This window comes from Azolla caroliniana, unplaced genomic scaffold (genome assembly GCF_043228905.1).
Source record: "Azolla caroliniana isolate FFs.n. ecotype wild unplaced genomic scaffold, voAzoCaro1.0.p SCAF_10, whole genome shotgun sequence".
Classification (NCBI taxonomy): Eukaryota; Viridiplantae; Streptophyta; class Polypodiopsida; order Salviniales; family Salviniaceae; genus Azolla; species Azolla caroliniana.
The window spans coordinates 17,399,819-17,417,301 of NW_028230445.1; the positions used below are offsets into that span (position 1 = coordinate 17,399,819).

Consider the following 17,483-nt stretch of genomic DNA (forward strand, 5'->3'; position numbering starts at 1 on the left):
ACGCCATTCTCACAAAAATGTGAGGACGGCCACCAACATCCTTTTCCCGACAAGGACAACTTTCGATATAATCACGTAATAACGAATATACACATATGTTTACTTATCACATATATACAATCAAATACGTATATACGTGACCACATATGCCTATATTAAACATATCGTTATATTAAATAGCCACAAATGATGTGATCGAGATATGTAATCGAGGTATATACCTCTACGCACACGAAACATCCAGAAATAAGAGATTATTGTAATACGCAATTGAGGTATTGACCTCTTACGCATACGAGACCAAACGCATATCCTTTACAACAAATCAAGGTATTAAACTCGTACGCAAACGTAACATATGTTCGTGAACGTAATATGTAATTGAGGTATTAACCTCGTCCGCATACGACACTCATCACATATTATTTATATGTCAAACGAGGTATTGACCTCGTGCACATATGTAAACGTTTTAGATAATCAATTAAAGACCACTACAACATCATTGACTTAATGAAAAAAAAAGACATATAAACTAAACACATGATTAGATGGGAGAAGAGAGAATAGAAAAAAAAATTAAAAAAATTACGGAAAGAGTTACCGAAGTTCTTTGTTGATCGTTGTCTGGATCAAGGCCAACCGAACATCGATCAATCACCATCAATCAAAAGACAAAAGACAAACAAAGAAACATTAGTACATAGCTCTGAAACCAAATATTAGAGATCTAGGTACTAAAGTAAGCTTAAGATAAGGATAAACTAATGATAGATAGAAAGGAGAAAGAGAAAGAAGGGTGATGATCCACCCGACCACCCCCGAGCGAAGGGATCGAGACGGACTCGAGCCTTGATTGGCGTCCCATACCACCGTCGTGGCGTCGAGTCGTACTTGGTGTTGGCGCGCTCGTTACAAGAGTTGACCCACCACAAGAGTAGAGTCTCGATGTAGTCAAAAGATGACCAAATGAGGGTAGTTAGGCCTCTTATTTATAGCGATACTCAAGGCCCCTAGGCAAGTTCACACTTGACCTAATGGGTTGTCTCAATCCCGAGGATTAAAAGTAATCTTCCCCTTCTTTACACTCTCGTTTAACCCTCACACTTATCCACGTGTATAGAATACAACGGTAAATTCTCACCACGGGATATTAAATGGTCATGCCCGTAACATGCATGTTGTTGATGTTATCACAATAAATAGGGATCGGGGTCGGTACCTCGATCCGCAAGTCTCGCAACAGTCGCCGAAGCCAAATGGCTTCGCAGGTAGCCACAGTCGCGCCCCGGTACTCAGCCTCAGTGCTAGACAGAGCCACTGATGGCTGCTTTTTGCTGCTCCACGCAATAGTCGACGCTCCCAAGAGAAAACATAAATCCGGAAGTCAATCGGCGATCTGACGCATCACCGACCCAGTCGGCATCCGTGTAGCCGACCAACTCTTCAATTATACTTCGCCGGTATAACAGTCCCCAGTTCTTCGTGCTGCTTATATATCGCAATATTCGTTGTGCGCACTGAAGGTGCTCCACAGTTGGTTTTTGCATGAATTGGCTTATCACTCCGATCGGATAGCTGATGTCGGGTCGGGTGATGGTCAAATATATAAGGCTTCCAACGATTTGTCAGAACCGTTTCTCATTGCAGGCCGGTCCGGAGTTGGGACGGAGCTTCTGGTTCCGGTCCAAGGGTGTGGAGACAGGTCGACATTCTGTCATGCCGAACTTGTACAACATATTCAACGCGTAATGTCGTTGTGAGTGCAATATGTCATCGGGGGTGTGGATCATCTCGATCCCGAGGAAGTAATGAAGGTCCCCCAGGTCCTTCATCTCAAATGTGTCCGACAACTGGGACTTGACGCGGTCGATTTCAGAAAGGCCCGGTCCGGTGATGACTAAATCATCAACATACCGGACCGTCTGAGCCTTTCCGAATGAACAATGAAGAGTCTGACTTGGAGGCCGCGAATCCCATCTTACACAACCGGTGTGTGATTTTCGCATTCCAAGCTCGGGGGGCTTGCTTCAAGCCGTAAAGTGACTTCTTTAGTCTACATACCGCCGACTTGTTCATCTCTGATTGGAAACCAGGGGGTTGGATCATATAGACCTGTTCTTCAAGATCTCCTTGAAGGAAGGCATTCTTCACATCCATCTAGTGAGAGATGCCACCCCCTTGCCGCAGCAACTGCCAGCACCACACGAAGGTCTCGTCGTAATCAATTCCATGGGTCTACGCGTACCCCTTTGCCACTAATCGGGCCTTGTACCGGTTGACTGAACTGTCGATGTTGTACTTTACCTTGTACACCCACTTGCATCCGATCGGTTTGCAGTGACAGGGAGGGTCAACCAGGTCCCATGTCTCGTTGGCATCCAGTGCCTGCATTTCTTCCTCCATAGCGGCACGCCAATTTGCGTCCTTTGCCGCTTCTGCGTAGCTCTCCGGCTCACGCACTTCCGCCACCTTAGTCATGTACGCATAGTGATGCGCCATGTACCCATTGTACCCGTACCGCTTGACGGGATCCTTCTGGCGGGTGGACCGACGTAATTCACCGTTGCCCGTATTGAGGCCCTTCTTGGCCGGTCCACACTTCGTTGCCGAATATTCGCCTTTCTCCTTGCCGGAGTCGGATGCACACCGATCCGACTCATCATTGCCGGTTTCGGATTCTGGCATCTTTTTTTTCCCTTTCTCTTTGCGTGTGAGCCGTCTCCTCGGTTCCTTGCGCGGGGAGAGCACGGCAGAGTCTCCACTACTCGTCGGTTCCTCATCGGACTGGTCAGATTGACTCAGTCTCTCGTTCGGTCCGCTCAACCGAAACGATTCTGGACTCTCAACTTGAGTCCACGCTTCATCATCCTCTACCTGGGCCGGTTCTGGCTCACTAGCCTCATCCTCCGGCATCGGGACGAGATCGGAAGTCAGAGTCGGTAAGGAATACCATGATGCCGATTCATCGAACTCGACATCTCGTCTAACTCGGACCTGCTTTGTTCAGGGGTTATAACACTTATAACCCTTTTGCTCTTGAGTATAGTCGACGAGGATGCATTTTTCTAATTTTGCATCCAGCTTCCTTCGCTTCTCATCCGGCACATGCATATATGCAATGCTACCGAATATCCTAAGGTGTCTTAAGTTTGGCTTGCGCCCGAAATACAGCTCGTGAGCTGACACCTTGTCACCGATCTGGTTTTGAATGTAGACGGCCGTCTGGACCGCCTTCGCCCAATAGAATTTGGGCATGCTCTTCTCCTCCAGCATTGCCCTTGCCGCATCAATAAGCGACCGATTCTTCCTTTCGGCGACACCGTTCTGTTGCGGTGTGTATCTGCAGTTGTACTCGTGCCGAATTCCTTTTTGCTGCAGATAGTTGTTGAATTGGCAAGAAAAATATTCTTTTCCGCCATCCGACCGCAGGCATTTGATCTTCCTCTCCAATTCCCGTTCCACCATCTTCTAGAGGCTCCGGAAACATTTGAAGACTTCACTCTTCCAGTCAATGAGGTAGATCCATGTGTGCCGTGTATAGTCGTCAATGAGGGAGACGAAATATCGACTCCCGCCAAGACTAGCATTCTGTGTCGGTCCCCAGACATCCGAATGGATAAGGTCGAGCTTGTTACGGCTCCGGTTTCATTCGGTGGGGAATGGAAGCCGGTGTTGTTTCCCAAGTTGGCATGCTTCACATACTTGGGCTCTCCGGACGCTAAACTTCGGTAAACCGAAAACAACTTGTTTTGTTTGCAGGTCTTGAAGCCTCCGGTAATTGACGTGGCCTATCCGCTTGTGTCACAAGTCGATGTCCAACTCGACCTTCTGTCCTTTTGCGAATAGAGTGGTGCCGACGTCATTGGTGTTGAGGATAAACATCCTCCCGTCTCTACGCCCTTGCGCAATAACTTCGCCCTAATCCTCAATGAAGCACCCAAGGTGTGTAAACCGCACCTCCATCCCCTGGTTGACGATCTGTCCGACCGACACCAGGTTCTTCGTGATTGTCAGAACGTGTAACATGTTCATCAACTTCCCCTTCTATCCAACGTGGCTCAAAGGGACTTCTCCGACATGCACAATTGGGTGAGGAGTGTCGTCTCCGGTTTCGACTACTCCTGGTTGATCTGGTTTCTCCAACAAAGAGAACCACTCCTTGTGACTCGTCGTGTGGTTTGACACTGCCATTCTTATAAAGTCTTGCAATGCCTTTGACCCATGTCTCTTCAAAGCCGAGTTTCCCCATCACACTTTCTAGAAAGTTCTAGCATACCCTGTCATATGCTTTCTCAAAATCTAGTAGCACCACTGCTACCTTTTTGTTGGTACACTTGGCAAGGGCTATTGCTTCCTAGAATGAGAAGAGGTTGTCTAGGATGGATGAATGAGTTGAGGGAGAAGTGGTGTTAAATGGCATGCCACGATTTTTTCGAGCAACTTATAGACAATATTTAGAAGAGTTATGCGCCGCCACTTGCTAACGTCGTTGGCATTCCCACCACTTTTAGGAATGAGATGTATCATCCCCTGTCCAAATTCCTCTAACATGCTTCCAGAGGTGATGATCTCCTCATATGCCTGGAGGAGGTATTCTTTAATAGTGTCCCAAAGGCATGTGAAAAAGTGCGGGGTGAGGCCGTCGATTCCAGGGCATGTATTTGTAGTTTTGTGTAGCATATTGATGTAATGTGTGCAATGTGAGCATCCACATCCTCCCAACCAATAATATATTGACATTGCAAAAAAACTTCATTCATCAAGGAATTTATCAGGCCATCATGAAGCTAATGAAGATACCATCCCTACATCTTTGAAACCAATTTAATCATATATCCATACCTACAAAACTTAAGTTTTTGCTTCTTTATTTTATGTCATTTAAGTGTTTTTATTTGCTTCCATGCAATAATGAGAAGTTGATGGTGAGGCATTTTTTTGAACCTCAACGGTTTGCTCGACAACCCTTTCCACAATGATTATCTCAAAGGGGAGTTATACATCAAGCGATCAAGAACTTTGTAATTCATTACAAAATGAATTGTTCGTTTCTTCTTGATTGTTACATTGATATACAAAAGAGAAGTTGATATTTCAATTCAATCATTTATTTTGATTGGGAGTTGTAGATTTAGGAGATGTCGTTAATAATGAATTTCAAAGGTTGTCAGAATTTGAAGATGCCAAATGATGGTTATGTATTCCTCTAATTTATAGATTTATTTGGGAGAAATTACAAGATATAGCATAATTGCATGAATATTTGTCAATGAAAACAAATTGTGCGCCTTGGGTGGATTGGTGGTTAAAGGATGGTACATGCTTGTTATAGGTCACCACAAAATATATTGTATCATCATTCAATTACATCATTATCATGGATATCACCTAAAACATAAAATGCGTGGAATGCTTGTATGTCAAACGCAAGGTGATGACAAATTTTGCAATCTGATTGGCATTCTCATTTGCCATTTCATGCAAAGGTATTCGTATGGAGAGTTGTGATTGGTGGACTTCCATTAGGTTCATCCTTAAAAAGACTAAGACTAGGGTCAAGTACGTGCTTCTTTTGCACCATTCGGTTGGAGGACAATACACATAGGTTCATTAAATGTCCTATAGTGCATATCATTTTGAAGTACTTATTGGATATCTAGCAAGTTTTAACCCATTGTTATTTGAGGCCTCAATAATGATACAAGCATGTTCGATATTGGACATGGGATGAAACCCTATATGAAGAAATTGAACAACATTCTTTTGTGGAATTTCTAGACATAAGAGCATGTGGGGATCATTTCCTCAAGTGCATATTCATGTTTTCTAAAGACTTTACAGGACATCCTTGTCCTTACATATGTAGTAGGTAGAAGAGACTAGGAAGTTGTAACAAGTGGATTTTCAATACAATTATAATATAAATGTGTGCTTTTACGAGAGAGAGAGAGAGAGAGAGAGAGAGATTATATTATCATTTTCGGAGGTCAAATATGACTGACCCAAAAAATTACATTTCACATGATGTGTGGAAGTGAGTAATGACTCTTGATGTTTAAGAACTTTACCAATGAATGATGTAATCGAGAGTGCATATCGTGGTTGTGCGAGAAATTCGTGCAAGGATTGGGCTTGGTCGAAGATGTGTGGAATGCATGGTCAAATATGATCAAAGGCAGAGCATTGTATCAAAGTGTGATACACTGACTCTCGAACTTGTTTAGGGCAAAGTGTGCATAGTCGACCACTCTCATCACTTGTGCCCCAACGTCTTGTCTCACATCGCAATGCATGTGAGCTAAGTCACATAAAAGCAAACAGAATGGGCTCTAACATGTATTGATGTGTACAGTTTCCCCATTCCACGAAGAATATGGTTTTGTAGTTAGGCGCAACATGTATAGTATAATGTATGAAGCGTGACCTCCACATTTTTCCCATGTCATGATACATTGGCATTGCAAAAAGGCCTCATTTACAACGGAATCTAGTGATGCATCATGAAGCAAATGTGTCACATCCCATCTACCGAACCACTTTTTCATATTTTACATCCAATCGGAACACAAATTTTGTCTTTTATGCGTCTTTTGGATCTTTTTGCTTGTTTCCCATGTGATTCTAAGAATTGGAAGTCGATGCGAGGTACTTTTCGAACCTTAAGCACGTATACAACAACCCTTTCCATGGCCAAGCTCTCAATGGGAAGTGATCTCGTCTCAAGGAGGAGGAGGATGTATGGCATTTGTTTCTTAACTTGTAGAAACTTTGTAAGAAAATGTTTTTGGACATTTTCAAACTCTTTCCAAGTAGATTTAGGGATGCTACCACCCCATACTTCCACCCCGTAGAGAAGCATAGGGTGTCACCAAAGTGTCGAAAAGGTATTTCTTGAGAACCCAACACTTAATATCTCCATGATTGCATGTGTTCTCAAATGCGTAATATGCTCACTTTTCTGCCTCGAAGCGGCGTCTAGCACATTCATTCCATATATGATTTGAAAGAACTTCAAGGCCAATATATTTGAAGCTTTCCACACATTCGAGTGGCTCATTATTGTACACAATGCATGGCTTATCTCTTTTTTGGCTCTTCACAAGCATGATCTTTGTTTTAGAGCCATTAACACTTAATCTCGTATGCATACAATTTTTTCCAATGCCTTCATAAGCTTTTGCGCATATCCTAAAGTATTTGCAAAATGCACTACATCATCCATATCCATGGCAAAAGCATAATGACATCATTCCCAATTACAACTTCTTCAACACATTCTTCCTTTATAAACTCAGCAACCATTTTTTCCAATTCATCAATGCATAAACCAAATAGAGTTGGTGCGAGTGGGCATCCTTGCTTCACACCAATAGTGCTATCGAAAAAATCCGTTCACACCAAGAGAGAGAGAGAGAGAGAGAGAGAGAGAGAGAGAGAGAGAGAGAGATTTGCCATTGAAAACAAATGTTGCACCTTGGGTGGATTGACGGTTACAAGACGATACACGTTTGTTACAACCCACTACAAATATATTGTATCCTCATGCAATGACATTAGTATCTTGGCTATCACCTAAAGCAAAAAATGTATGGAATGTATGTAAGTTGAATGCAAGGTGGTGGAAAATATTACAACATGGCTGGTATTCCCATTTGCCATTTCATGCAAAGGTATTCATATGAAGAGTCATGATTGGTGGGCTCCCAGTAGGTTCAACCTTAAAGAGACGAGGACGAGGGTACAACACTTGTTTCTTTTGCACCATTCCATTGGAGGATAGTACACATAGGTTCATTAAATGTCCTATAATGTGTACCATTTGGAAGTTGAACGTTTGAGAAGTTTTCACCCATTGTTATTTGAGACCTCAACTATGAATTTTTCGCAGTATCTTCAAAATGGTTCAAATGACGAAATGGAGATATTGTTCCAATCTTTACGTTACTGGGGCTACAACACAATTGGAAAATGCATAATGCTTTCATGTTTGATAGTAAACATGGGGTGAAAGCCTATATGAAGAAGTTGAAAGGTATTCTTATGTGGAATTTGTGGATGTTAGAGCATGTGGGGATCATTTCCTCAAATGCATATTCAAGTTTTCTAATGGCATTACAGGACGTCGCTCTCCCTAGATAGGCAATAAGATAGATAGATAGGTAGAGGAGACTAAAGAAGAAAGCGGAAAGCAAAGTTTTCCAAAAGCACATAATTAATTTTCACGAGAGAAAAAGAAAAGAGAGAGTGGAGAGAGGATAAGAAGAGAAAAAAAAGGAGACGGACAACAGGAACTATCGAGGCGGAAAGCAGAAAGCGGAAAGCAAAATTCTGCAAAAAGCACACAATTATGTATAATTGTGTGTGTGTGCTTCTACCAAAGATAAGAGGGAAAAAAAGAGAGAGGATACCCAACAGAAACTATCGAGGTGGAAAGGCGAAAGCAGAAAGCAGAGGTGGAAAGCAGAAAGCAGAAAGCAGAAAGCAGAAAGCAAAACTCTCCAAAAAAAGAAACGTGTGACGCGCGCGGGAATGCGAGCAAAAATCAAACGGTCTCAAAATTTGAAGCCTCTCCCCCCCCAACCCTCTCTCTCTCTCTCTCTCTCTCTCTCTCTCTCTCTCTGTGCAGACTCTGCAGAAAGAAGCCATAGCTAGGGCAGCCTGAACACACAGACACAGACACAGACACACACAGAGATCATTCCATCCATCCTCTGAAGTTGCGGCCGACGCCACACTCAGAAGAGAGGGAGGGCCTCAGATCCATAGAACACGAGCTCTCACAGAGAAGCCATAGACGCTGTGGGAGCTACAGCCTAGAGACGCTACAGATCATAGACGCCACAGATCGGGAAAGCGCCTTCGATCTAGGAGACAGAGAACGTACAGGCTCGGCAGAAGCACCGGTCGAGACAGGGAAGTCATTGCGATCTGCATCTTATGACATAGCTACGGCACACCGAAGATCAGAGATAGGGAGTTAGAGTCTCAGAGATCCATCCTCCGTCTCGCCAAATCACAAGTTTCCTGTGGTACAGCTATCTTCCAGGTGCTTCCTCTCCGAATCCTGTTTTCCTCGCCATCGCCATGGCTCCTCCATCTCAGGTCGTTCTCTTCCCTACCAGTCCTGCCTCTTCACTGGGACCTCGATCCACCCCCGACTTTAGAGACAAAGAGAAAGGCGTCAATGTGCAGGTTCTTGTTCGCTGCAGGTAAAGAAAATGAAAGATGGAACTTCTCTCCTTTTTATGTTTGCCTTCTCTGATTCGTTTTCTCTGAAACTTTAGCTAGATCCTTCTTTGTATTCCCTGTGTTTTTTCCCTGAAGGTTAATCCATGAACTTCTTTGTTAGCCTCTAAAGGTTAAGTTACGGCCTTCGTTGCTCTACTTTTTTTTCTTGCTATCTAAAACTGAAGTAACATTGTTTCTCTTCTTCGTTTCTTATTCTCTGAAGGTTAAAAACCGGATTTTCTGTTTTACTGTTCTCCGCACGGTGAAGGTTAAATGCCCGACTTTCTATTCGTTGTCTGTTGTTGGATGAAGGCAAAGGACCAGATTTTCTTTTTCATCGTCCTCTGAGTTTCATCTTCTTAAAATGTCTTACTTTCTGTTTGGTTCTGTTCACCGTTACTTCTTTGCTGAAGATGAAATTACTTACGATCTATTTGGTTCTGCGCTATGTTTATTCTTTGCCGAATGTAGAAAACCTTCTCCCTGTTCATTCTGTTCTCTAATCCTTGTGAATTGAGAGTATATGTTCCTCTTTCTTTTATAAATTCTCTTCATCACTTAAAGTTGTAACCTTTGATTTCTTCTGTGCGGATGATGAATAACCTTTTTTCTGTTCTACTTTCTACTCTGCTGAAGGTAAACAACATCATTTTTGCTCATTTTCTTCTCTGTTTCTTTTTTTTTGCTAATAGTGAAATTTGTATATATCTAAAATTTCTGTTTGTGAAAGATAAAATAACCTTCCTCTATTCATTCTGTTGTTTGTTTCTTGTTCTACGAATAATAAAGCACCCAATGTCTCTCCTTGCTTGGTTATCTGATCACACATATCTCTGTTTTCTTGTTTCCTGAATTGATTTACAAGTTCGTGTTCCATGTTCTCTGTTTGCACTTCAATCCACTGTTTTCTACAAGAGAATTTTCTGCATTTCTTCTCTTTACATTTTCTTCTCATCAACAGGCCACTCAACGAGGAGGAGGTCAGAACTTGTGCACCTCAAGTTATCTCCTGCAATGACCTGCGGAGAGAAGTCACAGTTAACTTGAACATTGCATCAAAGCAAATTGATCGAACATTCACTTTCGACAAGGTATATGCCTGTCCCTCATCCATTGTTTCTTTTCTCTTTTACCTTTTTCGTTTCTCATGCTCACATCCATTGCTTCAGGTGTTTGGTCCTCAAACACAGCAGCAAGACCTTTACGATCAAGCGATAATCCCCATTGTCAATGAAGTACTGGAAGGCTTCAATTGCACAATCTTTGCCTACGGTCAAACAGGGACTGGGAAAACATTTACCATGGAAGGAAATGGAAGGAAAACAAAGGTATACATGTGTATGCTTTTTGTGTAATACTTGAGAATGAAGATCTGTACTATCTTTGTAACTAAGGTAATCTATGCTCTGCTGCCTTGACATTATGTTCAAATATGCAATGTAAACTACACTCATATCTGTCCGTATGATGCATAAGAAATGTCTTGTACTTTCTGGACTGTTGTGGTTCTCTATGTCCTTTAATGAATGAGAATGAATGTCGTTCTACATTGTCTTAACAACTGTGCTCATCTATGAAATATAAAAATAGATATTTTTTCTACACACGCCTAACAACTATGCTCATGTTTGTCTTGTAGGATAGAGGCATGCCAGTTGATGCCGGTGTTATACCTCGTGCTGTACAACAAATCGTGGATACATTGGAAAACCAGAATGCTGAATACAGCATGAAAGTTACATTTCTTGAACTATACAATGAAGAAATTACAGATTTGTTGGCTCCTGAGGACATCTCACGCCCTCTAGATGATAAACAAAAAAAACCTTTGGCTCTTATGGAGGATGGGAAAGGAGGTGTACTTGTGCGAGGGTTAGAAGAAGAGGTGGTTTACAGTGCCAATGAAATTTACAATCTTCTCGAACGAGGGTCTGCTAAACGCCGAACTGCGGAGACATTGTTGAACAAGCAGAGCAGGTAGAATTAAGTTGTGGGAATCATCTGTGAAAAATGCTTCTTGAGACTTGGTTTATCTCCCCACATGACCCTATATTGTTTTTGTCTGCTAATGCCCTTTATCAGAGGCTGGCATACGTGGTCTGATCATTCACTCACTTTTTGTTTTAATTGTATGTGCTTTCGGAGAAATTATGCCATCACCTTTTCCCCTCATTCTAGAGGGGGTTTTCAAAAATGTCATTCTTTTGTTATTTCCTGAATGCTCTTTGTCAACTGGTGACAGAGCAATCATATATGATCTTTGAGCAACTATATATGGTCAATTCACCCGCTTCTTCTCGATTGTATCTGCTATGGGGTGTTTCTGAAATTACCCCAAGTCCTTGTTATTTTCCAAAATGCCCTGTGTCAACTCCTAACAGAGCAATATTTGTGATCTTTGTTCAGCTGTATGGTCAGTTTATCGCCTTCTCTATTGTATGTTTCATTTGGGCAATTATGTGTTTGATTCATCTCCTTTGTCTCTTCTTTTACGTTTGTCTGAGGGCCTTGTGGCAATAATAAAAACCTACGGCCGGATGGAGATGCTAAAGTAGTAATTTGTTGTCATATGTGAAGAATACGTTTGCATTAGATCAAGACTGTGATGCCTAACTTCCAATCTCTGTTTTTGTTTGAGAAAATGAAGTCGTTCGCATTCCATATTCTCAATCACTATCCATATCAAGGAGGCTACCCCAGAGGGTGAGGAACTAATGAAATGTGGCAAGTTGAACTTAGTAGATTTGGCTGGTTCAGAAAACATCTCTCGTTCAGGTGCCAGAGATGTATGTTCTCTTTTAATTAGTTTTCAGTTTACAATTTCAGTTTTATTGCATGTTGCACAGCTTTTTTGTTATGCTTTTGATTTTCCCCCATAAAACTTTGTTATATTCAGGGGAGAGCAAGGGAGGCAGGTGAAATAAACAAAAGTTTGTTGACCTTAGGCCGTGTGATTACAGCACTTGTTGAGCACCTAGGGCATATACCTTACAGGTGGGTTCTCATATATTTCTATATCTATTAATCTAGAGACTTGAGAATGAAAATTTATTCACTTACCTTCTTGATATAAGCAGAGATAGCAAGCTTACAAGGCTTTTAAGGGATTCCTTGGGTGGAAAAACTAAGACATGTATAATTGCAACTGTTTCACCATCTGTCCATTGCTTGGAAGAAACTCTGAGTACTCTCGATTATGCACACCGAGCAAAGAACATTAAAAATAAGCCAGAGGTGTAATAGTTGTTCACCATATGCCCATCATATTTCCAGGCTAGCATTGAATCGTTTCATTTACAATGATTATATAAGGTGTTAAAGTCAATTTTCATTTTGTTTAGGTAAATCAAAAGATGATGAAATCTGCATTAATTAAAGATCTTTACAGTGAGATGGAGAAATTAAAAGCAGGTACTCCTCTTGCAAGTTCTTAGCAGCTATTAAGAATTAAAATGTTTAGATGTTACTGATAACATTAACTCTAATAGAGGTTAATGCTGCTCGCGAAAAGAACGGAGTATATCTTCCTAGGGAGCGCTTTCTACAAGAGGAAGCTGAAAAGAAGGTAGTCCTGATCCCATTCTCTTTTCTTGATTGAAATCTGTCGAGATACTTGCATACCATTTATAGTTTGACCAAGTTATAAGTTAAATCACCTTTCTAAATTCAACATTTTTACATCACCATTATAGGCAATGTCAGAGAGGATCGAACAAATAGAGTTTGACATTGAAGTCAAGAACAAGGCAAGTATTTTTTTGAGTGTTTTTTGTCTGTCAATCCTGTGATATAAACATGTGTATTTAAATACTTATTCATAACTTGAGGTGTTTCTAATATACAGAGGCTGGATACCATTCAAGAGGAACTGGATTCAGAACGTAGCCATTGTGAAGATTTGAATGAGAAACTTGAAAGAAGCCAGGTAATTTTGCTGAAAAGCACTTGAAGAATGCATATCATAATATACAAAAAAGGAAATCCTGAACAGTAGAATCCATACTCCTACAGAAAAGACTGCGTTTTACTGAGGAGGCACTGGATGAAGCCAAAAAGGAAATTAGTCAAGCTCAATACTCTATTAAAGAACGAGATTTTATTATATCGAAATTTCAACAGTCAGGTATATGGCTTTCTCATTATTTCTCCCTGAATGTGTAATCGTGTCTATTAATGGCTAAATCTTATGTCTTTATGTTTCAGAGGATGGTCTTGTTAAACAAGCTGAAAACCTTCGTTCTCAGCTGGAGGCTTGTATTGCAGAGATAACAGGGCTTCATTCAAAAATTGGTCAGCATTTTATGAAACAAATTGTTTAATATATTATTCTTCAAACATGATCAGTGTGACTAAAGTAAATGTTCAAAAGTGTGATTGTGTATTGCCTTGTGATGTGTAGAACGAAAGAGTAAAGTAGAAGTCAACAATCAGAAAACTTTGCAGTCATTTCATGGTGACCTGGGTGTACAATTGAAGGCACTACATGGATCTGTTGTATCCTCTGTTGGCCATCAGCAAAAACAGATCCAACAGATGCAAGACCATATTAAATGCTTCACAGATAGCAAGAATGAGGTATTGGGACTATCTCTGGGTACTTAATCACACACTAATTTGATGATCAATTATGGGCAAAGGATTGAAATGTCAGTCTAGTTTAGTTTATTTTCTGAAATGTTATTCATGTTAACAAAATACATGAAATGCTAGAAATTAATTAGTTTCTGAGAGTTTAGGTCAAATTATAAATGATATAAATGTCAAATTATAATTGACTATAAACAAAGCATTATTAGGTTCTAATAAGAAATATGTCATGTTCAGTATGCAAATGCTATATAGATCCAAAATGTGTAAAAGTAATTAATTTGATTTACATAGATGAAGAATAATTTCGGATAATTCCTGTTCTAAGCACTTGTGATTACTGTACTATTCCAGGTAACAGAAGTTCTTCGTCAGAATACAGATAGGGTGAAAGAAATCTTTCTATCTGGATTGAGGCAGATTAATGGTTTAGCACAGTCACATGAGAAAGAATCCACATTGACATTTGAGAAAGTAAACTCAGCTATTTCTGCTCATAGTAGTTCCCTGCAAGAGGTACAAATACTCTGGTCCTGTGATTTAGCTTTGCATCCTTTAAAAATCTTTTTAATCATGTCCATGTCCATGTCCATGTTCATTGCAAACAGCTCCTCACATCGTCTATTTATGAAGCTGAAATGTTATTCAATGATACTTCAAACGCATTGCTGAGACAACAAGAAGTTATAGTTTCTTTTGTTTCCCAGCAGCAAGAGGTATTCACTTCTTTCTGCTTTTGCATAGTAATAGTTTAAAGCTCCACCAAATGTTATCACTTATCACCCTATTGTTATAAAATGTTTACAGAAAGCACTGCAGAATCTAGATGCTGCAAAGGAAATATCAAAGAAGTTAGAAGCGTTCTATGAACTTGAAGAAGAACACACCTTAAGCATCAAAGGGTCTGTTGTAGAGAGTCATGAAAATGTACAGAAAACTCTTGTTGATCTTGAAAGAGTTTATGAGGTGATCCCCTAGTACATATATTGTCTTTATTTTCTCATTACTTGGCTCAATGAATGACAATAAGTGCTTGTTTCAGGAAGTAGCAAAGCAAGAGGAAAGTAAACTTATGGAGAAGATCTCAGAGATGTTAGTTGCTGCATCAGCACGAAAATCTGAAATTGTGAGTGCTATTTTGCCAATTTGCAAAAAAGTGTCTATTGCTTTCTATGCAATAAGAGCAAGCATAATGTAGACCTATACATGCTGATTTTACAGGTCAACTCAAGGATAAGTATCCTTAGGAACTTGGTTGCAAGGAATTCTAATAATATTGAACAAGACGTTCTAAAAATCTGTGAGGCAAGATCAGAGTCCCAAAGTCAATGGCTGAACTACATGAAGGAAGCAGAAAATCACTTCCACCAAGTCTGTGATAACTTAAATTCTAATGAAACCTGCTTAAAAGAAATTGCTGGGCACTGGTACATTGTTTCCAATATAGTTTTTCGTTTTGTATATCAAGATATAATGAAATCTGATTTAACTGCTGATCTTTTTCATGTCAATTTGATTTTAGTGTTAAACAAACAGCAGAAGCCACAGGAGGATGGAAAAAGGCCCAAGAATCTCTTCAACTTCTAGAGAGGAACAATCATCTTGCTGTCGATCTAGTTGTCAAGTATAAAATGTTTTATTTTGGTGGGATTTAAGTGGCGTCTTTTATTAAAGGTTTATGAAAGTGAGAAATCCTCTTCATTGTTTGCAGGGAAGGAGTTTATGGTAATGGTCTTTTACTCACAAACCTCGAAGAGATGAACACTTCAATGGAATCTCAGCTTCAAGATGGCAACATTGCTCTTCTAAAATCAATAGATGGTATGATATCACTAAATGTTTCTAATTTCTTGGTGCATCATACACAGTTTTCGTCTGTTCCTCATCTTGGTGTTTTGGTTAGATTGTGTTGATGTTGATATGGAAGCAACCACAAGTATGCAAACAACACTTACCTCACAAGGAGAAACCCTCATGGAACTTGAAGTTTCTCATAGCAATGGAACAAATGGTATACAATCTGAGGCAGACTCATGTCTGAAGAAAGAGTATATGGTATGTAACCTTGTTGTGGTCAGGGATGTCTATTTACAGAAATTGTATACAACGGTTAATTCATATATTCCTCCCATATGTATGTATTTCAGGAAGATGAGCCAACAGGATTGACACCGACAAAGAGAACAGTAGATGTAGCTAGTGAAGAATCAATCAAAGCTCTACGAGCACCTGAAATTGAGAAGCTATTAGAGGAATTCAGGGGTACAGCCAAAACCTCATCTCTAGAAGAATCTTGTAACAGCGAAGAAGAGGAATTCAGTTGTCCAGAAAACAATGATATTGAGAAGCGTGTCTCACAGGGCACACAACGGACTGTGAAGGACTCCAAAATCCCTATCCCTCCCGATTCCTCATTGCTCAAAGATACTCGATTACCTCTTGCAAATGTAAACTGATCTATACAACATGCCTTGTTATTTACAGGCGGAAACATTATTATCTTGTTATTGGCTTCATGAGTTCATAGAAAGACATCTGAACTTCTCAAGTTCCTGCTTACTTTCTTTGTATGTAAGCAGGCAGGAACCATAAGCCAATTGCATATGGAGAGAGAGAGACAGAGACAGACAGAGATCGGAACTGATTGGTTTTCATTTCAATGAACTATATCCCTGTATATACTCTGCCTTATTGTTACTGTTGCTTGAATTGTGATCGACATTACATTGCTCACTCACTGCCTGTGAGGATCTTATTAAAAAACAGCTTACTTGCTTTTGCATATACTTTGTGATGTAGATTGACTGTCCTCGTTATATAATCTTTCCTGCCGGTGTTTGTGTCATATGGAGAGTGTTATGTTGTGTCAATGTCTCTACTGCTGATTCATATTGAATTAACGAAATTTGCTGATTTGATTTGATGATGATCTCTTGAAACATCATAGAATAGAAGCTCTACTGTTCAATATTCATCATGGGAATACATATACTATTTGTGGCAAAAATCAATGTGAAGTGGAAATCCATGGAAAATACACAAAACATTCATTGCTGAAGGGTTTAGGGTTTAACAAATCGGAGATACGAACAAAAACATTTTCTTTAAGATCTGAAAGGTTCTCAAGGCAGATGTCAAATATCTCCCATTGTTTTAAGAGAATAATAATTGTAAGAGAGTAAATTCATAAGAAAAATTTCGGAAACATGCCCTTGGATGGATGCCTTAGGGCAATCTGTTTTTGTACATGAGCCAAGGTTTTGCTGGAACATAGATTGTACTCATGCTGTGTGACGGCATGGCTAGAGTCTTAGTGAATCACATGTATGAGGATGCAATTGAGGGCAAGTGTTTCAATAAATTGATTGCATGTAATGGATTTACATCTTGGGTAATAGGTTAGGCATTTTGGGTTTTGTTGGAACATAGGTTGTACTCATGCTGCATGACGACATGGCTAGAGTCTTAGTGAATCACATGTATGAAGATGCAATTGAGGGCAAGTGTTTCGACAAATTGATTGCATGAAATGGATTTACATCATGGGTGATAGGGTTAAGCATTTTGGCTTTTCGACAAAAGTTGTGTTTGGATTCATATTTGTCTCGGAGAAGAATTGGCTCGTGAAGTTGGGTAAAAATCTCCTTCTAGTTTTATCTAGGGAA

The 17,483-nt window shown here is 40.2% G+C and overlaps 1 protein-coding gene across 1 annotated transcript; it reads left to right on the forward strand.

Annotated features, from left to right (window-relative positions):
* The first annotated feature begins 9,017 nt into the window (after positions 1 to 9,017).
* Positions 9,018 to 16,600, forward strand: LOC147859271 (kinesin-like protein KIN-5D). Its single transcript, XM_087325563.1, has 23 exons — positions 9,018 to 9,212; positions 10,193 to 10,322; positions 10,401 to 10,559; positions 10,871 to 11,208; positions 11,879 to 12,017; positions 12,128 to 12,225; positions 12,309 to 12,465; positions 12,573 to 12,642; positions 12,720 to 12,796; positions 12,924 to 12,977; positions 13,076 to 13,156; positions 13,243 to 13,354; positions 13,435 to 13,521; positions 13,631 to 13,806; positions 14,173 to 14,334; positions 14,427 to 14,534; positions 14,626 to 14,784; positions 14,861 to 14,944; positions 15,040 to 15,245; positions 15,341 to 15,442; positions 15,530 to 15,639; positions 15,722 to 15,873; positions 15,966 to 16,600. Exons 1-23 carry the CDS (start codon positions 9,088 to 9,090, stop codon positions 16,272 to 16,274), a joined length of 3,195 nt encoding a protein of 1,064 aa, XP_087181689.1. The 5' UTR covers positions 9,018 to 9,087; the 3' UTR covers positions 16,275 to 16,600.
* The last annotated feature ends 883 nt before the right edge of the window (positions 16,601 to 17,483 follow it).

Coding starts and splice junctions, on each gene's coding strand:
- LOC147859271 (XM_087325563.1), top strand. CDS start 9,088: ATGGCTCCTCCATCTCAGGTCGTTCTCTTCCCTACCAGTCCTGCCTCT. Junction 12,018..12,127: donor CTCGTTCAGGTGCCAGAGAT/GTATGTTCTCTT, acceptor TGTTATATTCAG/GGGAGAGCAAGGGAGGCAGG. Junction 13,157..13,242: donor AGAAACTTGAAAGAAGCCAG/GTAATTTTGCTG, acceptor ATACTCCTACAG/AAAAGACTGCGTTTTACTGA.